The sequence below is a fragment of the Babylonia areolata genome, chromosome 30, assembly GCF_041734735.1.
Source record: "Babylonia areolata isolate BAREFJ2019XMU chromosome 30, ASM4173473v1, whole genome shotgun sequence".
In the NCBI taxonomy this organism is placed as follows: Eukaryota; Metazoa; Mollusca; class Gastropoda; order Neogastropoda; family Buccinidae; genus Babylonia; species Babylonia areolata.
Window position 1 is genome coordinate 12764701 of NC_134905.1, and position 20013 is coordinate 12784713.

At 43.3% G+C, this 20013-nt stretch overlaps 1 protein-coding gene across 1 annotated transcript in view; it reads left to right on the forward strand.

The window, feature by feature from the left end:
- The first annotated feature begins 5438 nt into the window (after window positions 1-5438).
- LOC143275473 (uncharacterized) overlaps window positions 5439-20013 on the forward strand; it is a 15343-nt gene continuing 768 nt past the window's right edge. The window contains exons 1-10 of the mRNA XM_076579621.1: window positions 5439-5537; window positions 6413-6978; window positions 7504-7617; window positions 8915-9073; window positions 9720-9850; window positions 10162-10261; window positions 13071-13171; window positions 14902-15065; window positions 16151-16291; window positions 17270-20013. The exon at window positions 17270-20013 is cut by the window's right edge and continues 768 nt beyond it. Of these exons, the coding sequence (XP_076435736.1) occupies window positions 6901-6978; window positions 7504-7617; window positions 8915-9073; window positions 9720-9850; window positions 10162-10261; window positions 13071-13171; window positions 14902-15065; window positions 16151-16291; window positions 17270-17379 (1098 nt within the window). The 5' untranslated portion in view covers window positions 5439-5537; window positions 6413-6900 and the 3' untranslated portion in view covers window positions 17380-20013. The remainder of the gene's footprint in view (window positions 5538-6412; window positions 6979-7503; window positions 7618-8914; window positions 9074-9719; window positions 9851-10161; window positions 10262-13070; window positions 13172-14901; window positions 15066-16150; window positions 16292-17269) is intronic.

Genomic DNA, 20013 nt, shown 5'->3' on the forward strand with positions numbered 1-20013 from the left:
ACTAGTGTTTTTCGAAACCATGTTGTATGCTGCAAACGAAACGATCCTTTCTTCAACACCCCACATCCATCTTTATTTCATTGTTTTAAAATCATTATTCAGATCTGTCAAAGTTTCAAACTTCTTGTCGCGACTTTCCGGCTCTACCAACGTTGAAAAAAATGCCCAAATGCAAATTCTGGTGAAATATTTTCGGCAGTCACTCCGGGCAAGCCCATTTCTTTCAACAATTTGTAATTGGCGGATCAAACGCGCATTTCCACTCCGAACAATACAAGATTTTCTTGTGTTCGGGAGCGTGCGGATTTGCCCACTGCCATATGTGTGTGTGTGTGTGTGTGTGTGCGCAAGCGCGCATGTATTCATGCACACACAGTCACCATGTTTTTTTTACACTTACAGGGAAAACACGTGCGCGCGAGAACACACACACACTTTACCATCACTCACATACACAAACATATTATACACACAGACATTCATAAGCTGCACATGTACACGTGGGCACACACACACACATACACAAGGGCACACACGCGCACATACGCACACGTAAACATGCGAGCTTGCACAAAACACACAAACGCGCACACATATGTACATGAGCGCGCGCACGCACGCACGCACTCTCACTCCCTCAACCACTTTCACACACGATCTCCATCCTTGTCAAGACGCTGGGGCTGTTGGTAATGCTGCGTACAAACGACGTGATTCTCACTTCAGTTGTAACAATCAGTGGATTTGCCATACCAGTCCATAGAGACTAATCATTGAGTCTATGTTCCAGGCTGATTTCACGTCGGCTGAATATGTGGCAATACAAATCATAACTGCAGTTAATAAACGCTAAATTGATCTGGATCTAAGCCGAAGTTCCAAAGATTCATGCATCAGCTTATGGGCGTGAAATATTTGAACATTCACTGTCGCCGTCGGCTCTCTTATGGTTGAACAATCTGTATTGCATGACATCACTCCTCCACTTGCCATTCTTGTCTTTATTTGAGTACAGAGCGAAAATACGAATTTTCCTGTGCCTTTGAAATATCGAAATCTAAAATTCACTTAATTTTAATTCGTCTGACACCATATGTATGTTCAGGAAAATTCTTGTTTTGAAGCTACAGGCAGACAAATGTGTGGCTGAATAATCTGTAGTGTGTTGCATAACGTCACTCCCCAACTTGCAATATTTGTCTTCTTTTGAGTAGCACAGACAGAAAATACGAATTTTCCTTTTTCATATGGAAATTAAAAGTATATTCAGTTCTGAATCTTTTGACACCACATAAACATTCAGGATAATTCTTGCTTTTTAAGTCACAGGCATACAAATATGTGTTCTTTTCAAGAGCCGATTTCTCCATACTCCTGGGCACACCAACTTTTAAAAAAAATCATAGCAGAAAAACTATGACAGATAGATCCATTCTGTTTTTTTTCTATCTTAAACTTTGATTTTTAAACTTTTAGAAAGTATACAAAAGTAAAAAGTGATAAATTGCGACTTTAGCCGGGTTTTTGCGTGCTGCGACACACACACACACACACACACACACACACACACACACATGTATATATTTATTATTATAATTATTCTATAGTCATTCTTTCAAATCTTTAAAAAAAAATGTCATTGATATTCTATTTTATTGACTCACTTGTGTAAACAAAGTAAGTGTATGTTTTTTGACACTTGTGTAAACAAAGTGAGTCTCTGTTCGGTTGTGTGTGTGTGTGTGTGTGTGTGTGTGGTAAACTTTAACATAGCCATTTTCTCTGGAAATACTTTCAGCCAATACAACTGACTTGCTGGAAGATAGGTTGTGTTTGGTGAGAAGACATGACCTCGTTTTTCTCCTTCACAATTTAAAGGAAAGAAATCCAAATTCTGGACAGAACACATACAGTGAAACCAGCTAAACCAACGACGTATTTACTGCATATCAATATCCTAAAGTGGAGACTGAACTGACTGGAATGAACATAAAAAAAATTGAAGTGATCGTGTCTTCAGCAGACCTCTGTGGACTGGTTGGTGCAGATCTAGAGATCTACCAGGGGCCGTATTCAAGACAAAAATCATTTTGCCTGAAGGCAAGTTACCCTTGACAGGGCAGGGACCCGCGGTTACAGTTTGCCTTGAAGGTTAGGTTGCCTTCGTATCCAGGCACACAAAGTGCACTCAGGCAGCTAACCCGTGGTCTTTAAAACAAATAAATAAACAAAAAATAAAAAAAAATCCCGGGGATTCCCTTCTGCGCATGCTCTTTTACTTCGCACCCCACCACAGTGTTTTAAAAAAAAGAAAAGAAAAAGAAACAAGAGAGGCAAGGCCTTCAAGACTCATTTGTGATACACTTAAAAAAAAATCTAATCGTTAAAATGTGTTCTGTATTTCTTATTATAAAGCTTCGGATTAAAATATAAAAAAAGAAGAAGTCCTAACCAGATTCGAACTCCGCGTGTTCGGGTGAGAAGAAACTGTCTTACCCATTACATTATCGTGGGTCCTTGGCTGACGTTCTAAAATTTAATATTTGAACATATTTTTTTAAAGGGCGATAAATCAATTGCGGTATTCGTAGTGAGAAAGCTGTCGAAATCATATTATTCTGGCGTATCTTGGGCATTCAAAAAATCTTTAAGGGTAATAAAAAATTATTTTTAAGTCCGCGGTAAAAGAGACGTGGCTATCGTCGCAATCACACTGCAACATTTAGCCGTTTTCTCTAGATCTAGATAGATGTACAAGTTTAGTTACACCCGCCGGGAATGTAGTGCGACACGGTGGATTAAATTTCTCTTTTATGTTCATTCTAGTTTTATAGTTTTAAAGTTGATATGAAAATTTAGTATTTTGTTAAACTAATAACATGTAGAGCCAAGTACAAGTACTTCTAAACGTCGTATGAAGTGAAAAGGACTTCATTTTGAGAAAAGTCAAGACTGGAAATGTTTTTGTTTCATCAATTCAACGGTATTAACTCGCATGGTTTACAATTTTTAACTGTGAATTCTGACTGATTCTGTGGATATTTTTATGGCAGTTTGGGGCATAATCCAGTAAGTGATAAGCGTTCACAATTCTTTCTCTGAATAAATATTTAAAGGTCTCCTCCTACTTTCCATCACATGTTATAGTGTATTGTCCATTGAATATAGGATTGAACGGGCAGGTCAACAACTTGAAACAAAATGGCGTCGTTCGCGTTCGCGAAGAATATGAGCACGCGCTTTGAATGTGTATAAATATGTGTACCCAATTGATTTTTGCCCATGACCTTCAGGGCTCAGCCAATAGATCTATAAAGTCCTCTCATCGTATTGATTTGAGTATTTTCCGAAAAAGACCACTTGGGCGAATGAACATAGTGAAATCCCTGTACACTGAGAGTAAAACACACAAGCTCTTTCTGCATTGAGTATAATTTCAAAATGTAATGTTTAAGATGAGAAAGATCAGTTTAAAGCAAATTTAGTCCCCTAGCATTAATTACAGATTAATTTCCCTTTTTTACTATCTGCACCAAAACGTTTGCAAAATAAATAAAACTTCCATGCTTAGCAAAAGAAGTTCCTGTTTGAACAAAAAATGATAATAATGACTGCTCTTGTTGTTGTGTCGAATATCGGATCAAAGTGCCAAGTTTAGAGAATAAATATATATATATATATATATATATATATATATATATATATATATATAACAGTAAATGCAGTTTGCATATAATTTGGCTTTGTGTGTGTGTGTGTGTGTGTGTGTGCCCATCCCAGAGGTGCAATATTGTTTCAAACAAGATGATTGGAAAGAACTGAATTTTTCCTATTTTTATGCCTACTTTGGTGTCAACTGACAAAGTATTTGCAGAGAAAATGTCAATGTTAAAGTTTTCCACGGACACACGGACAGACAGACAGACAGACACACACACACAGACAACCGAACACGGGGTTAAAACATAGACTAACTTTGTTTACACAAGTGAGTCAAAAAAGGAAACGCTTCAGTGGCGAAGCATTGATTAGAGTCAGCAACTTGTCAAATCTATGGGCCACTTTCACAGTTGGGTACATCGTCCCCCCAGCTTTACAGCTAATTGCAAAAATGAACTAAAACAATTGAGTTCGGATTCAAAATATTCCTCTGGAATTAACAAATTTCGATGATCTGCACACTTCGGGCATTCCAAGTCTATCGTCTGCAAGTGCACTCACTTCACCGCAACAAACGTAATTCATGTGGAATATAATGACGTCTGCCAGTTTCAATACGTCAATTTTGATTGCCAAGCGAACAAAGGATAAAATTAGAGGCCGTATTCAAGACATGGTCTCTCCGCGGAACACTTGTTTTCCCTTAAAAAATAACCACCGCAACAAAGGAATAGCCATATTTACCTCAGCTTTGTGGGCTGTCACCCTTGGCAGATAGTGAGGCTAAGTTGCCCTCAGGGTTTGTAGAACCACAGGTAGGTTATTGTGTTCCTGACTACTGGATATGCTAACCCTCAAGCAGTTTGCCTTGTCTCAGGCAGATTACCCGCAGGCACGATGGTGTCTTGAATATGGCCCCAGGTGTTGCCATGTGCTATGAAGTGATGGCAACGTCTCCTTTACTACCGAAATAAAAACATAATTGAGATAATAAATAAAACACAAAAAAACAACATGATTTAAAGGTAGCTACTACGTCCAATACAATCACATCTATTTATCCCACAAGAAGAAAATGTCAACATTGCCTTCAGTATTAGATTCAGTAAAATGATGTCAGATGCGTCACAGCAGTGGGGATTTGTCTGCTTGCTTCAAAACTGAACATGCATGGGTTCGATCCTGCTTGCATGCCATTTTTTCTTCGTTTTTTCTCCCAAGCTTATTTCATATATATATATACACACACAAATCATATTTGATATAGACCATTTTTTAACGAATTCGATCTCTTTCTGGTTTCTCCCCATGATTCCTTTACTGGATAAAGCGCAAAGCCCAAGTGAGTCATGAGGGCTTTGCCTCTTGTTACACCCCCACCCCCATCCCTTCACCCTCCCGCATCCCCCCAACCCCTTTTTTTCATTTTTTTTTCAACTCAACTATTACCAAAGACAGATGGATAGATATGATTATCCGAAGGACGAACGAAGACAACTTTCCATTTAGCTTGACGAAACATTTAAAAGGGGTGGATGGGTTGGGGATGGATGATGGGGGGTATTTTCTAACCACGGAAGGCGGGCCGATCGAGACTAGCCCCAAATGACACCGGGGAATCATTCGAGACTTGTCCAAAATGACCCCGGGGTAAAATTCAAAAGGGGGTGTGGGGCTAGTTTGAGACTATACACCTGGGTGACATTCTGCACCGCAAAAAGCAGCAACATTATCACCGCCAGATTCTGTGACACGACCGTTTTGCTCCATGCCAGAGTTAATTGCAAACCTGCACAGGAACGTATTTTTTTCCTGCATGCAGTTTGGTTTCGCCGTGCCTTCTGTTGTGTTCACGGATGAAGATTGTTGCGGATTATGTATGTCGTATACTTTTCAGGGTTGTTTACTTTTGTCTCTGTAATTGTATTCGACGTGCGCTCTAGTAGCCACGTGATTTAATGACATGTAGCTTTGTTTGGTTATTTATCAGTATCTCTCCCTGCCAATGTATTGCATAGGTGTGTGTGTGTGTGTGAGTGCGTGTGCGCGCGCGTGCGTTAGCCATGTGTGTGTGTGTGTGTGCGCGTGTGCGTGTGTGAATGCATAATGTGTGTGTGTGTGTGCACGCACAACGTGTAGGTATGCGTGTGTGCGTTCGTGCGCGCACGCGCGCGCGCGCGCGCGCGTGTGTGTGTGTGTGTGTGAGTTTCTTTGTAAAGAAATGTGTTTCATAACTGCCATGCATTCTTTGGAATTCAAAATGATTTTTTGACGATGTCGTTTTTATCACATGTATATATCTATATGTGTGTGTGTGTGTGTGAGTGAGTGCGTGTGCGCGCGCGCGTTCGCCATGTGTGTGTGTGTGTGTGTGCGCGCGCCCGTGCGTGTGTGGGTGTGTGAATGCATAATGTGTGTGTGTGTGTGTGTGTGCGTGTGTGTGTGCACATGTAGGTATGCGTGTGTGCGTCCGTGCGCGCGCGCGCGCGTGTGTGTGTGATGAGTTTCTTTGAAAAGAAATGTTTTTCATAACTGCCATGCGTTCTTTGGAATTCAAAATGATTTTTTGACGATGTCGTTTTTATCACATGTATATATCTGTGTGTGTGTGTGTGTGTGTGTGTGTGTGTGACAATATTATATATATATTTTTTTTTTCCCCACACGTCTAATCAATTGCACATTCTTGCTACGACCAACAAAAATTACATTGTTCTTGCTGTGGCCGTGACCTGACCTAAATAACGATCAGATAAAAGGCACAGTCCCACTTCACGACGCCAATGCCAACCCGACCAACTCAACTCTACTTATCACGACAGCCTCGACTAACGGGACTAGAGACGCGCACGTATCGTGGTCGTCAGTTTCACGTTACGCGCGCAGCACGCTATGTTCTGTTTTCTGTTCCCGGTGAAATCCACTCTGATAGGTACATGAATATTTATATGCATGCAGTCAAGGCCTGACTAAACGCGTTGGGTTATGCTGCTGGTCAGGTACCTGCCTGGCTGATGTGGGGCAGCGTATGAATTGATTTGTCCCAGGCCCAATGCAGTGTCGCCTCTTGGAGAATCTGAAACTGAACCTTTGAAGTGTGGATGCTCGACAGTGTACTTTCTTAAAAACAGCGTGAGCCGTGGATATATCGCAGTGTGTTACAGAGAGAAATCAGCATCTGTGGCCAGTGTTCAGTGTTCAGTTTGAATTCGACAGTCAACTGGTTGTGTTCGGTGCGGAATGTTTGGACAGACGGAGACATACCAGCCACCTGAATGGGCTGCCAAACTCAGTTATGTTCCAAAGAGGAAGATACAGGTGTGTGTGTGCGTGTGTGTGTGTGTGTGTGTGTGTGTGTGTGTGTGTGTGTGTTCGTGTTTAAGTTTTACATCTTTTCATTAAATGTAGTTTAAGAAAAAAAAAAAAAAAATGTGTGTGTGTGTGTGTGTGTTCGTGTTTAAGTTTTACATCTTTTCATTAAATGTAGTTTAAGAAAAAAAAAAAAAATTATGTGTGTGTGTGTGTGTGTGTGTGTGTGTGTGTGCTGTAATAGCAGCAGTAACAGTAGTAGTAGCAGTAGAAGTGGCATTTTGATTTAATGTCTTTTTCATATAATATGATATCAGATGAGTATGTGTGTGTGTGTGTGTGTGTGTGTGTGTGTATGTGCGCGCGCGCGCGCGCGCGCGTGCATACACGATTGCATGGGTGCATGCGTGCATTGGTGTTTCTGCTCACAGTAATTGTTAGGGTATGGCTTGTCTCTTGACAACAATGTCACGGGTGATCGATGTCATATTCGTGTGTGTGTGTGTGTGCGCGCGCGCGTGTGTGTGTTTCCAGCTGGCCATGGCCAACACCCCTATCCACCCATGGAAAGTACCCGGGGTACCTGAAGACTTCAGTGTCAGTGTGAAACGGGATGACCTCACTGGCTGTGCTTTGTCGGGTAACAAGGTCAGAGGTCAGAGAGAGAGAGGAAGAGAGAGAGAGAGAGATGTGGGGAGACAGACAGACAGAGAGGGAGGGAGGGAGGGAGGGTGAAGGAGAGAGAGTGCGAACATAGCAGTGGGTGTTGGAGAAAGAGAGAGAGAGAGGGTGGAGGTAGAGAGAGAGAGAGAGGGAGGGAGGGAGAGAGAGCGCGCGAACATGGCAGTCGGTGTTTGGAGAAAGAGAGAGAGGGTGGACGGAGGGAGAGAGAGAGAGAGAGAGCCTTCTTTACTGTGCTTTTTTTCCCGTTGTGACCGAGCTGACTGTTTCTGTAAGCCTTTACTTCTCTGTTTTTGTTTCTATCCGCTGCTGACACTATGTTTTTTGTAAGTCTTTACTTTGCTGCTTTGTCACAGTGACCGATGCTGACACTATGTTTTTTGTAAGCCTTTACTTTGCTGCTTTGTCACAGTGACCGATGCTGACACTATGTTTTTTGTAAGCCTTTACTTTGCTGCTTTGTCACAGTGACCGATGCTGACACTATGTTTTCTGTAAGCCTTTACTTTGCTGCTTTGTCACAGTGACCGATGCTGACACTATGTTTTCTGTAAGCCTCCTTTACCTTGCTGCTTCGTCACAGTGACCACTGCTGACATTAGTTCTGTAAGCCTTCTTCAGTTAGCTTGTTTCTGCTGTTATATTCTATTGTGCCTAAGGCTCGGCGTATATCACAGATTGACATGAGCTTTTAGTTGGGCCAACAACAGATTGAGAGCTATATATAATCAATCAACAGATTGAGAGCTGTATATAATCAATGGTTTCTCCACTACAATGGGAAGTTATTTACAGCTTAGTCTTTTATGAATGACTATGACTCTCAAACTAGGAAGCAAAATTGCACTGGCTCTTAGTGCTGCAGCCTTGGGGGCTAGTTTGGCTTTTGGGAACCGTTCCAACGCCGACTGTCCTAAAACCCTCTTGGCCTAGACAGTGGGGGTGTAACTTGGGCAAGGCACTCTCCACTATGATCAAATTCCAGCCCAGATAGGACAGCAGTTGCCTCTTCTGCTGTTTTGGTGGTCACAGTCGGACACGACTGACTATCATACATACTATGGAAATAATTGCTATCATAGATATAAAACAACAACAACAACAACAACAACAAAACTTGTTCATGACCACTACATCATTAAAGAGAGTCCCTTCCAGTCACGCTCATCACCGACATCACCACCCTTTTCTTCTTTTCTTTTTTTTTTTTTCTTTTCGCATACAGAAATTTCTCCTTGAAAAACCGCGACGTGTGTTACTCCAGGTGAGAAAACTTGAATTTCTACTGGCCGACGCCATTGGCCAAGGATGCCGTCACGTGATCACGTGGGGTGGGCTGCAGTCCAATCACTGTCGATCTGTCGCCCTGTGTGCCAGACAGCTGGGCTTGACACCCCATCTCTTTCTGCTTGGTGATATCACGGTGTGTGTGTGTGTGTGTGTGTGTGTGTGTGTGTGTGTGATAGATATAGACAGATAGATAGACAGATGGACACAGATAAGTTTAAAATAAATCAATTGATAGATTAATTGATGCATGAATGGATGGATGAATAAATGAACAAAAGAATGAATGAATGAATGAATGAATGTACGATTTCCAGCCACACACAGCGGGAGTGGGTTGTGGGAGCAACGTATTGTTGAACCAAAAACAAACATTCAAATAAACAAATAACAGAATAACTAACTAAACAGATAACTAAATAAACATGGATGGATAAATAGACAGATAGATAGACAGACAGACAGACAGAAAGATAGATAGATAGAAACGAATACATAAAAGAATAAATAGATGAATAAACAAACAAATAAAAACTGACAGACAGACAGATAGATAGATAGATAGATAGACAGATAGATAGATAGATAGATAGATAGATGGATGGATGGATGGATACATAGATGAAAGAATAAATAAAATAAATGAATACATGAATAAGTGAGTAAATAAACAAATGATTAAACACACAAATAGATAAATGAACAAATAAATAAATAAATAAATAAATAAATAACCACCCAACCAACCACCCAACCAACCAACCATACAAACATTTCTACAGGACAAGAAGGAAGCGGGTTGTGAGGGCAACGTGCTGTTGGACCGCCTGTGTGCAGCGCACATCTACCTCATGAACGGTGCTTCCAACGAGGACGCGCTGCAAGCCACGCAGCAGCTGGCTCAGAATATCCAGTATGTGTGTGGGTGTGGTGTGGGGGTGAGGGTGTTTGGGGGCGAGGGGGGTGGGGTGGGGTCTGTGGGGGAGGGATATGTGATGGATATAGTGTTGTGTGGCTCTGTGTGTGTGTGTGTGTTGTGTGTGTGTGTGTGTGTGTGTGTATCTGTGTGTGCGAGTTTGTGGGTGTGTGTGGTGTGTGTGTGTGCGCGTGTGTGTGAGTGTGCGTGTGCGTATGTGAGAGAGAGAGAGAGAGTGTGTGTGTGTGTATGCTCCCTCACCTCCCCCCTGTCAGTGTCACATTGTCAATGGTCTCCCATTCATTCAGGTCCACCAGCGGGGAACCAAGCTACCTCATTCCCGTGGGAGGCAGCAACAAGACTGGGCTGTTTGGCTATGTCACCGTCTTTGAGGAACTCACCCGCCAGGTAGGAAAGAAAGAAAGCATGTACATGTATGATTGTCAGTCGTTTTATTTTTTTTAGTTTTTTTTTTTAATCATTATTATTATTATGGCAGAGAGTGTCTTGCTCAAGATACATCCCCCCACTCTCTCGGCCAAGAAGTTTTTCGGTCAGTCGGAGTTGGGAATGGTTCCCAAAGGCCACCATGGCAGCAGCACCAGAGAGTGTCTTGCTCAAGATACATCCCCCCACTCTCTCGGCCAAGAAGTTTTTCGGTCAGTCGGAGTTGGGAATGGTTCCCAAAGGCCACCATGGCAGCAGCACCAAGAAGAAGTAGTTTGAGAGTCATCGTAAATGAATTCCCAGTGCAGAGGAGAAACCGTTGATCATACAGCTCACACCTCGCTTTTGGCCCAGCTGTAAGATTATGTTAATCTCTGATTTTAGCTGAGGGCACTGGTCAGGCCAGTGGTTACACAACCAGAAATGCCCCTGCCGAAATACCAGTTCAAGTGTATCACAACTCAGCTTGATCAACCCATCATACTTCAACTCGCTGCAAACACGTCACACTCATCTTGAATCACGCACATCATCTCCCATGCATGCAACTACACTAACCAGCTTTTCGCCTCCTGCAACACATTACTCAAAACTTGTATTCTTTCCTGCTTGCATTGACATGGGCATGCACACACTTTCATTACATCTCACACAAGTGGAGCAGCGACAACATCAGTAACAGAAATATAACCCAGGTGGGTTGTGGTGGAAGCTGCACAGATTAAAATTGGAGCAAAAAGCCTAGCATCGCCAGTGGCATGCTGTCTTGAAACATCTGATGATTTTATACGGCCAGTTGATGTGCACGCAGGACAGTTTTTGTCTGCTTACCTCGTGAAAAGTGCCGCACAGGGGGCCGTATTCAAGAGACTATCATGCATGTGGATAAATGTGTACCTGGGGGTAAATCTACGTAAGGCAAGATAAAGTGCCCGAAGGTAAGCAGTATCCAGCATTTTAGGAACACTCTAGTCCACCAGCGGGTCTTCCTAACCAAAGACAAATATGCCCTTACTACCTGCCAAGTGCGATCGCCCACAAGGCAGGGGTAAACATGATGGAACCTTTTGTGGCGTTGTTTTTGTTCAGGGAAAACATGCATGCTTTGTGGACAGCCCATATTTTGCTAACTCTCTCGACAATGCTCTGACCTGTGGTGCAGTGAGATGTGAAAGAGCACAGAGTACACGCAAAATGGAATCATGGGGATTTTTAATCAGAGGATGGGTTAGCTGTGTGAGTGTGCACTGCACGTGTCTTGAATACGAATATAACTTAACCTTCCAGGTAAATTGTACCCACGAGTCTCTTCCATGTCACAGGTAACTTGCCTGAAAATTTTTTTTTACCAGAAATTAAGTTACCCTTGACATGGTAGGGACCCACGGGTACAGTTTACCTTGAAGGTTAAGTATCTTCGTATTCAAGACAAACCAAGTGCACCCAGCCACCTAACCAATCGTCTATGATTAAAAATCCCCATGATTCCATTCTGCACATGCTCTTTTACTTTGCACCACACGACAGTGTGACAATTAATGATAATAATAATAATAATTATAATAAAACCTTCAGTGGCAAAGCAATGATTAGAATCAGCCACTTGTCAAATGTAGGGGCCACTTTCGCGTTCTGACACATTGTCCTCCCTGCTTTTCAGCTAATTGCAAAAATGAAATAACGAAGATAGGATTCAAATATTTCTCTGGAATAAACGAATTTCGATGATCTGCATATTTCGGGCATTCCGTCATTTATCGTCTGCCAGTGCACTCAGTTCACAGCTGCATATGTAATTCATATGAAATATAATGACGTCTGCCAGTGTCAGTTTGGACTGTCAAGGACCAAACTATCAGGGGTCGTATTTAAGACAGTCTATCTGCAAAACGCGTTTTCCCTGAACAAAACCAATGCAAAAAAAAAAAAAAAAAAAAAAAAAAAAAAAGGATTTGCCATATTTACCTCTCAGATATTTACCTTGTCAGATAGCAAGGGTAAATTGCCTTCGGACTTGTAGACCCGCAGGTAGGCTGTTGTGTTCCTGAATACCGGATATTGCTTACCCTCGGGCAGTTTGCCTTGCCTCAGGCCCACATTTACCCGCACGCACGATGGTCTCTTGAATGGTTGGCCCTTCATTTCCAGCTCATGTGATCTTCGGCGCAGTGCTGAAGGTTCCAGGCATGAAGACTGAATTAGAATAAATCAGCATTGATTCATCTGCCTATAACCCACTGCACCATTGTATTGTATTGTGTTGTATTGTACTGTATTGTATTACTCTTTTTGTACCATCTGAATGACCAAACGCTCAGTCTGATTTTCCAGTCAAACGTGGCAGAAAGGGCGAGAGGATTTGAACCCAGACCCTCACGGACTCTCTGTATTGGCAGATGAGCATCTTAACCGTTGTGCCAACCTCCTCAATCCAGTTTCCAAGGAGTGAAATGTTTCCGATGCATCATCCCATTGAGCTTTACTGTGGAGTGGGTTGATGTGGAGAGGTGCTTTGAGGTTTATGTTCACTAACTGACGCACAATAATCTCTAAAACAATTCTTCTTCTTCTCGTTCGCTTGATATCTCTAAAACACTACCTCATGTCTTATCTGTCTTTTTATGAATATACACCTATGTATGTATGTATATATGTGTGCATTAAAACACACACACACACACACACACACACACACACACACACATATATATATATATATATATATGTTTGTGTGTGTGTGTGTGTGTGTGTGTGTGTGTGTGTGACACAGGGGGTGTTGGAGCAGTTTGATGACTTGGTGTTTCCCTGTGGAAGTGGAGGAACAGCGGCAGGGTTGGCGGTCGGCAATTACCTGACAGGTGGACATCTCAGGTAGGGGTCAGAACTGACCATTACCATTGATCTGACAGGTGGACATCTCAGGTAGGGGTCAGAACTGACCATTACCATTGACCTGACAGGTGGACATCTCAGGTAGGGGTCAGAACTGACCATTACCATTGACCTGACAGGTGGACATCTCAGGTAGGGGTCAGGGCTGACCATTACTATTGACCTGACAGGTGGTCATCTCAGGTAGGGGTCAGGGCTGACCATTACTATTGACCTGACAGGTGGTCATCTCAGGTAGGGGTCAGAACTGACCATTACCATTGACCTGACAGGTGGACATCTCAGGTAGGGGTCAGAACTGACCATTACTATTGACCTGACAGGTGGACATCTCAGGTAGGGGTCAGAACTGACCATTACTATTGACCTGACAGGTGGTCATCTCAGGTAGGGGTCAGAAATCACCTTTCCTACAGTGGCTGGCACTGGCAGTAGTTATATCTGCTTCACTGATATCACTGTCTTGCTTTTCAGTTTTTCTTTCATTGAGACTGATGACAGTATGATGACCGTATGATATTCAGTCTGTGTGAAACACACGACTTGACTACTGTTGGATCGGTGTGAGGCGCATCACGTGACTTGTGTGTGTGTGTGTGTGTGTGTGTGTGTGTGTGTGCGTACGTGTGTGTGTGTGTGTGTGTGTGTGTGCGTGTGTGTGTGTGCGTGTGTGTGTGTGTGTGTGTTCGCGTGCGTTTTAGCGTATGTGTATGTGCAGGCACATATTTGCCTGTGTTAATCGACACGCAAGTGCATGCATGTAAACTTATACCTTCCAACGAGCCCGTGACAGATTAACACTCTTAGCCCAAAGTTTCAATATCAATTACTTTTACATTGTTGAGTGGTGGCCTGGTGGTTACACTTCTGCTTAGGAAACGAGGGAATCTGAGCGCGAATGTTCGAATTTCATACTCTCTAATATATTTTCCCCCACTCCACTAGACCTTGAATGGTTGGGTCTTGATGCTATTCATTCGGATGAGACGATAAATCGAGGCCCCGTGTGCAGCATGCACAAAAAAAGTTGTTCTTGGAAAATTCTGTGGAGAAAATTTCACTTTGATAGGAAAGCAACTGCGCTTGCAGGCAGATAAAAATATTGGTGACGCTGCACTGTAACGACAGTTCTCCATGGGGAGAGCAGCGCGAATGTTAAACAGACAAGTTTCAGTTTCGATTTCTCAAGGAGGCGATACTGCGTTCGGACAAATCCATACACGCTACACCACATTTGCTAGGCATATGCCTGACCGGCAGCATAATGCAATGGGCTTAGTCAAGCCTTGAATGCATGCATATTGTGTATTTGTTTACGTATCAGAGCGGATTTCTGCTACATATTTTTTGCCAGAGGACAACACTCTGGTTGCCAAGTGCGTGCTGCACACGGGACTTCGGTTTATCGTCTCATCCGAATGATTAGACGCTCAATTCGATACCCCAGTCAAACTTGGGAGAAAGGGCGAGAGCGGGTGATTGGAACCCAGACCCTCACGGACTAATGTATAGGCAGATTAGCGTCTTGACCAATCTGCCACTTTCCTCCTTGTGTTGTGACGAAATGTAATTCTTCTTCTTTCGTGGGCTGCAACTCCCACGAATGGGCTTTTACGCGTTTGACCGTTTTTACCCCACCATGTGGGCAGCCATATTCCGTTTTCGGGGGTAAAATGTGATACGATACAGTTGTCTTTGCCGGCGCACAGGGTACACGGTATCTGCGTGTCCGAGGATGCCGCCCATTTCTACAAGTTCTTGGACACCACTCTTGAGGAGCTGGGGCTGGGGCACCTCAGGTCACGTGACTTGCTGCGTCTTGTGGACGGGCACTTGGGCAGGGGGTACGCTCTCTCCACTGACGAGGAACTGGGTGGGGAGTTGTTTTTTTTCTTTTTTTTCAGTTTCAACTTATTTATTTATCTGTCTATTTATTCATTCATTCATTTACTTATTCTTTTTTTTTAAATCTATTTATTTATGTACTAACTTTCTAGATCGACTTCTGTTTTTTTCCTCTTCTTTCACAATTTTACTTTGCCATTCACTCACAATTCATTGTCTGCCTCTATGATAGTGGACAACATCTTTGTATGCGAAAAATTAGTACATCGTCATCGTTGTTGTTGCTACTGTTGCTCTTGTTGTTGCTGCTGCTACTGTTGTTGTTGTTGTTGTTGCTACTGTTGATGTTGTTATTTTTGTTGTTGTTGCTGTTGTTGTTAGTGTTGCAAGGCTCTAAGCACCATAATTTGATTTGATTTGTTGTTACTATTGATTAAACATGAGCAATAAACACATATAAGTTTTCGAGATAAAAGTATTTCACATATTCGCAAGACCTTCTAATCAATAACTATTTACATCGTAATTGTAAATATGAATATGTTAAAAGACGTCAACGTTAACATTGCGCATATCGCATCGCACATTGATCTTCAGATTGCACATTCATAATACACATTGTCATGTATTCTAAGCTTAAATGGACTGGTATTTTTTAAAGTCCCCTGTGTCCTTCTTCGTTAGTGGGCTGCAACCCCCACCTTCACTCATACGCGAGTACACGAGTGGGCCTTTACGTGTATGATCGTTTCTACCCCGCCATGTAGGCAGCCATACTCCGTTTTCGGGGATGTGCATGCTGGGTATATTCTCGTTTCCATAACACGCCGAACGCTGACATGGATTACAGGATCTTTAACGTGCGTGTTTGATCTTCTGCTTGCATATACACACGAAGGGGGTTCAGGCACTAGCATGTCTGCACATATGTTGACCAGGGAGATCGTAAAAATCTCCACCCTTTACCCACCAGGCGCTGTTACCGAGATTCGAACCCGGGACCTCAGATTGAAAGTCCAACTCTTTAACCACTCGGCTATTGCGCCCGTCCCTTGTGCACAAAATACGGAAAAAATTGCACCGGGTAAATAGGACTGTCGAAACATGTTCCAGAATTCATCCAGCGTGTTGCAGCCGAGACGTCAATAGTTCTGGACCCGTCCTACAATGGAAAGACAACTCTGGGCATGGTGAAGGAAATGCGCAACAACCCGTCAGCTTTCAAAGGAAGGCGTGTTCTCTATATCCATACAGGTTGGTTGTTGGTTGGTGATGTTTATTTCTCATTCATGCATTTGCTCCTTTTTTTCCTTTTTTATTTTTTTTAAAATTTATCATTTCATTTTCACTTTCCAACAGTACATTGTGGTGTATCGTTTATGGAACAGTCCACACGCTTTGGCTCCTCCATAAAATGCACCACCTCTCGGCTTTTGAAGGAGAGCGTGTTCTCTGTATCCATCAGTACAGGCTGGTGGGAAGTTGGTGGGGTTTTGTTTTTTTACTCTCACAGATCTGCTCCTTTTGTGTTTTTCTATCTGTCCAACAGTGGATTGTGGTGTGTCGTTTATGGAACAGCCCGCACGCTTTGACTCCATGAAACTGGAACTGAAAACTTGTTCACTCATCTGTGTTTACTGGATGCTCATTCTGTTGTTGTTATTAATTCAAAACATAATTTTGTATTGGAGAAAGATAAAGGAAATGCTCACTTGCAGAATTTGTGATGGTATCTTTCAAAAGTTATCACCCCCCGCACACACCCAAAAAACCCAAAAAAAACAAAAACAAAACAAAAACAACAACAACAACAAAACACACACATACACACACACACACACAAACACAACAAAAACAAAACAAAACAAACAAAAACAACAGTCGTATATATCTATATCCATATATCTGTATTTGTGTATCTCCCTCTCTCTCTCTCCATATATATATATTTGTGTGTGTGTGTGTGTGTGTGTGTGTGTGTGTGTGTGTTCGCTCGCGCGCGTGTGTATGTAGGTATTGGTATATCACCATTTCACCGACGTTTACTTTCACATGTCTATCCATCTTATCCGGCCCTACGTTTCTGAACGTTTCTTTCCAGCTCTCCATGTATGCATCAGTCTGTAAAAAAAAAAAAAAAAAAAAAAAAAAAAAAGCGGAGAAAAAACCTATGTTCTGTTTACCTTTGTTTATCACGACAATTTACACGACCTGTGTTGCGGGCCTTTGCAGGGGGCATCTTTGGACTGCTGGACGGACGAATGCGCCCAGTGCTGGAGAGAATGGAAGAGCAGCAATTCCTGATCAGGATGTGGCGTTCCGCGGAGGAGGAGGGTCCCTAGAGAGACTCTACGTGGAGGAGGAGGGTCCCTAGAGAGATTCTACGTGGAGGAGGAGGGTCCCTAGAGAGATTCTACTTGGAGGAGGAGGGTCCCTAGAGAGACTTTACGTGGAGGAAGAGGGTCCCTAGAGAAACTTTACGTGGAGGAGGAGGGTCCCTAGAGAGATTCTACTTGGAGGAGGAGGGTCCCTAGAGAGACTTTACGTGGAGGAGGAGGGTCCCTAGAGAGACTCTACGTGGAGGAGGAGGGTCCCTAGAGAGACTTTACGTGGAGGAGGAGGGTCCCTAGAGAGATTCTACTTGGAGGAGGAGGGTCCCTAGAGGGTCCCTAGAGAGACTTTACGTGGAGGAAGAGGGTCCCTAGAGAGACTTTACGTGGAAGAGGAGGGTCCCTAGAGAGACTTTACGTGGAGGAGGAGGGTCCCTAGAGAGACTTTACGTGGAAGAGGAGGGTCCCTAGAGAGACTCTAGAGTCGCTTTTCTGCCCTGTGCTGTTCACGGCTTGTTGTTGCTTTTCTCCCCTGATTACAGCTTGCTGTTAACGCGTTGCCGGCGCGTGCCACAGACTCGGCTGACAGCAGTGTTTTGTTTCCTCACCATCCAGTGCGTGAGCGATTGTTGTGCTGTGCTGTGCTGTGTTGTGCTGTGCTGTGCTGTGCTGTGCTGTGTTGCGTTGCGTTGCGTTGCATTGCACTGTACGGCTGTACTGTATTGTGTTGTTTTGTGTTGTGCCGTTGTGTTGTGCTGTATTTTATTTTGTTGTGCTGAATGTGTTGCCAGTGTATTATGTTGTGCTGCGTTGCATTGCACTGTACTGTACTGTACTGTACTGTACTGCTGAGGGTACTGTGCTGTACTGTACTGTACTGTGCTGTATTGTGCTGTACTGTGCTGTGTTGTGTTGTATTGTATTGTATTGTGTTGCCAGTATGTTTATTACTACTCTTTAGTTACAACATATTTCTCTGTACGAAATTCTGGCTGCTTTCCCCGTGGAGAGCTTGTGATTGCAGTGCAGTGCCACCCGTCTATTTTTTCTGTCAGCAGTACATTTGTTTTCATATCAAAGGGTGTTTTTCTATTGAACTTCGCCAACGATAACCCTTTTTTTGTGTTGCCATGGGTTCTTTTACGTGCGCTCAGTACATGCTGTACTTGGGGCCCGCGGTTTATTGTCCCATCCGAATAACTAGCGTCCAGACCACCACTCAAGGTCTGCTGGAGGGGTGTGGGGGAGAACACTGGGATCCGGTCAACTGCACACATATTCTCTGGCTTCCTAGGCGAACGCGCGACCACTGAGCCACCATGCCGCATGAGAGTGGCGTCTTGTTTCCCTCCCCATGCAGGAAGGTGGCAGCATGGTAAGACGCTTGTCTGCCGATACAGAGAGTCCATGAGGGTCTGGTTTCCAATCCCGCTCTCGCCCTTTCTCCCAAGTTTGACTGGAAAATCAAACTGAGCGTCTGGTCATTCGGACGAGATGATAAACCGAGGTCCCGTGTGCAGCACGCACTTGGCGCACTGAAAAAAGAACTTATGACAACGAGAGTGTTGTCCTCTGACACAATTCTGTGGAAGAAATCCACTTTGTTAGGTGGGCCGAGACAAATATACATGCATGCACTCCAGGTCTGACTGGCGCGTTGGGTTATGCTGCAGGTCAGGAATCTGCCCAGCAGATGTGGTGTAGCGTGTATGGATTTGTTTGTCCGAACGCAGCGACGCCTCCTTGAGAAACTGAAACTGGTGCCGGATTCATGGGAACGCACACGTTGAGCTTTGATTCGGCCCACAACTACGGCCATGTCCATATGTTAACAGTTTTGGTGAACTGTTCAGGAAAAGTTAGATGCCCACTTTAGAACTCTTTTAAAAATATAATTAAAAAAAAAAGAAAGAATTGTCGTTGTTTTCTAGCCTTCTGGGTCAGAACAGTAAAACCCTTGTGTAGTTTTTTGCACCCAAACACAGCCGAAATGGTGCTATCGTGTCGCAGCAATACCAGTTGTGGTTCGAAACGTGATTTCTCTATGCAGACGACAGCGTAACCTGCTGGTTACTGTCGCCAATCCGACAGTCGCTGCAAGAAGTAGTCATTTTCCCTTCTCCGAGCTGCACCCAGGAGTGCTTACAAATTTAACATTAGGATCGGGGTTAACGTGTACCCCACAGACGTAAAATACCAGTATACGCCATCTCAGTAGAAAGGACGCCTGGCGACTAGCTTTTTACAAAGGAGTTGTGGTGTTTGAGGAGAGGCGTATTCAGCACCTCCACCAGAGGCGTCAATCGCATAAAGAGAAGAGATGAGACCCATTATCTGCTATTGTCTTCACGGCACAGTTTGACCACGTTTGTGTGTATGCCTTTGTGCTGCGTTGTGTTGTGCTCATCTGTTGGGTCACTGACGTCTGAACTTCTGTAAAGATGAGTGGAAATGTGTGTTGACGCAATGGATAGTTATTTGCTTTTAACCTTGGAGACAGGGGCGCAGCATCCAATTTGTGTGTTTGTTTGATTTATTTATCTATTTATGTTACATTATATCGGTTTGTGTATGTTTTCGAACACTCATTTTAGTATACTTTCTTTCTTTCTTTTATGTGAATGCGGCTTTAAGATCTGCCATAAG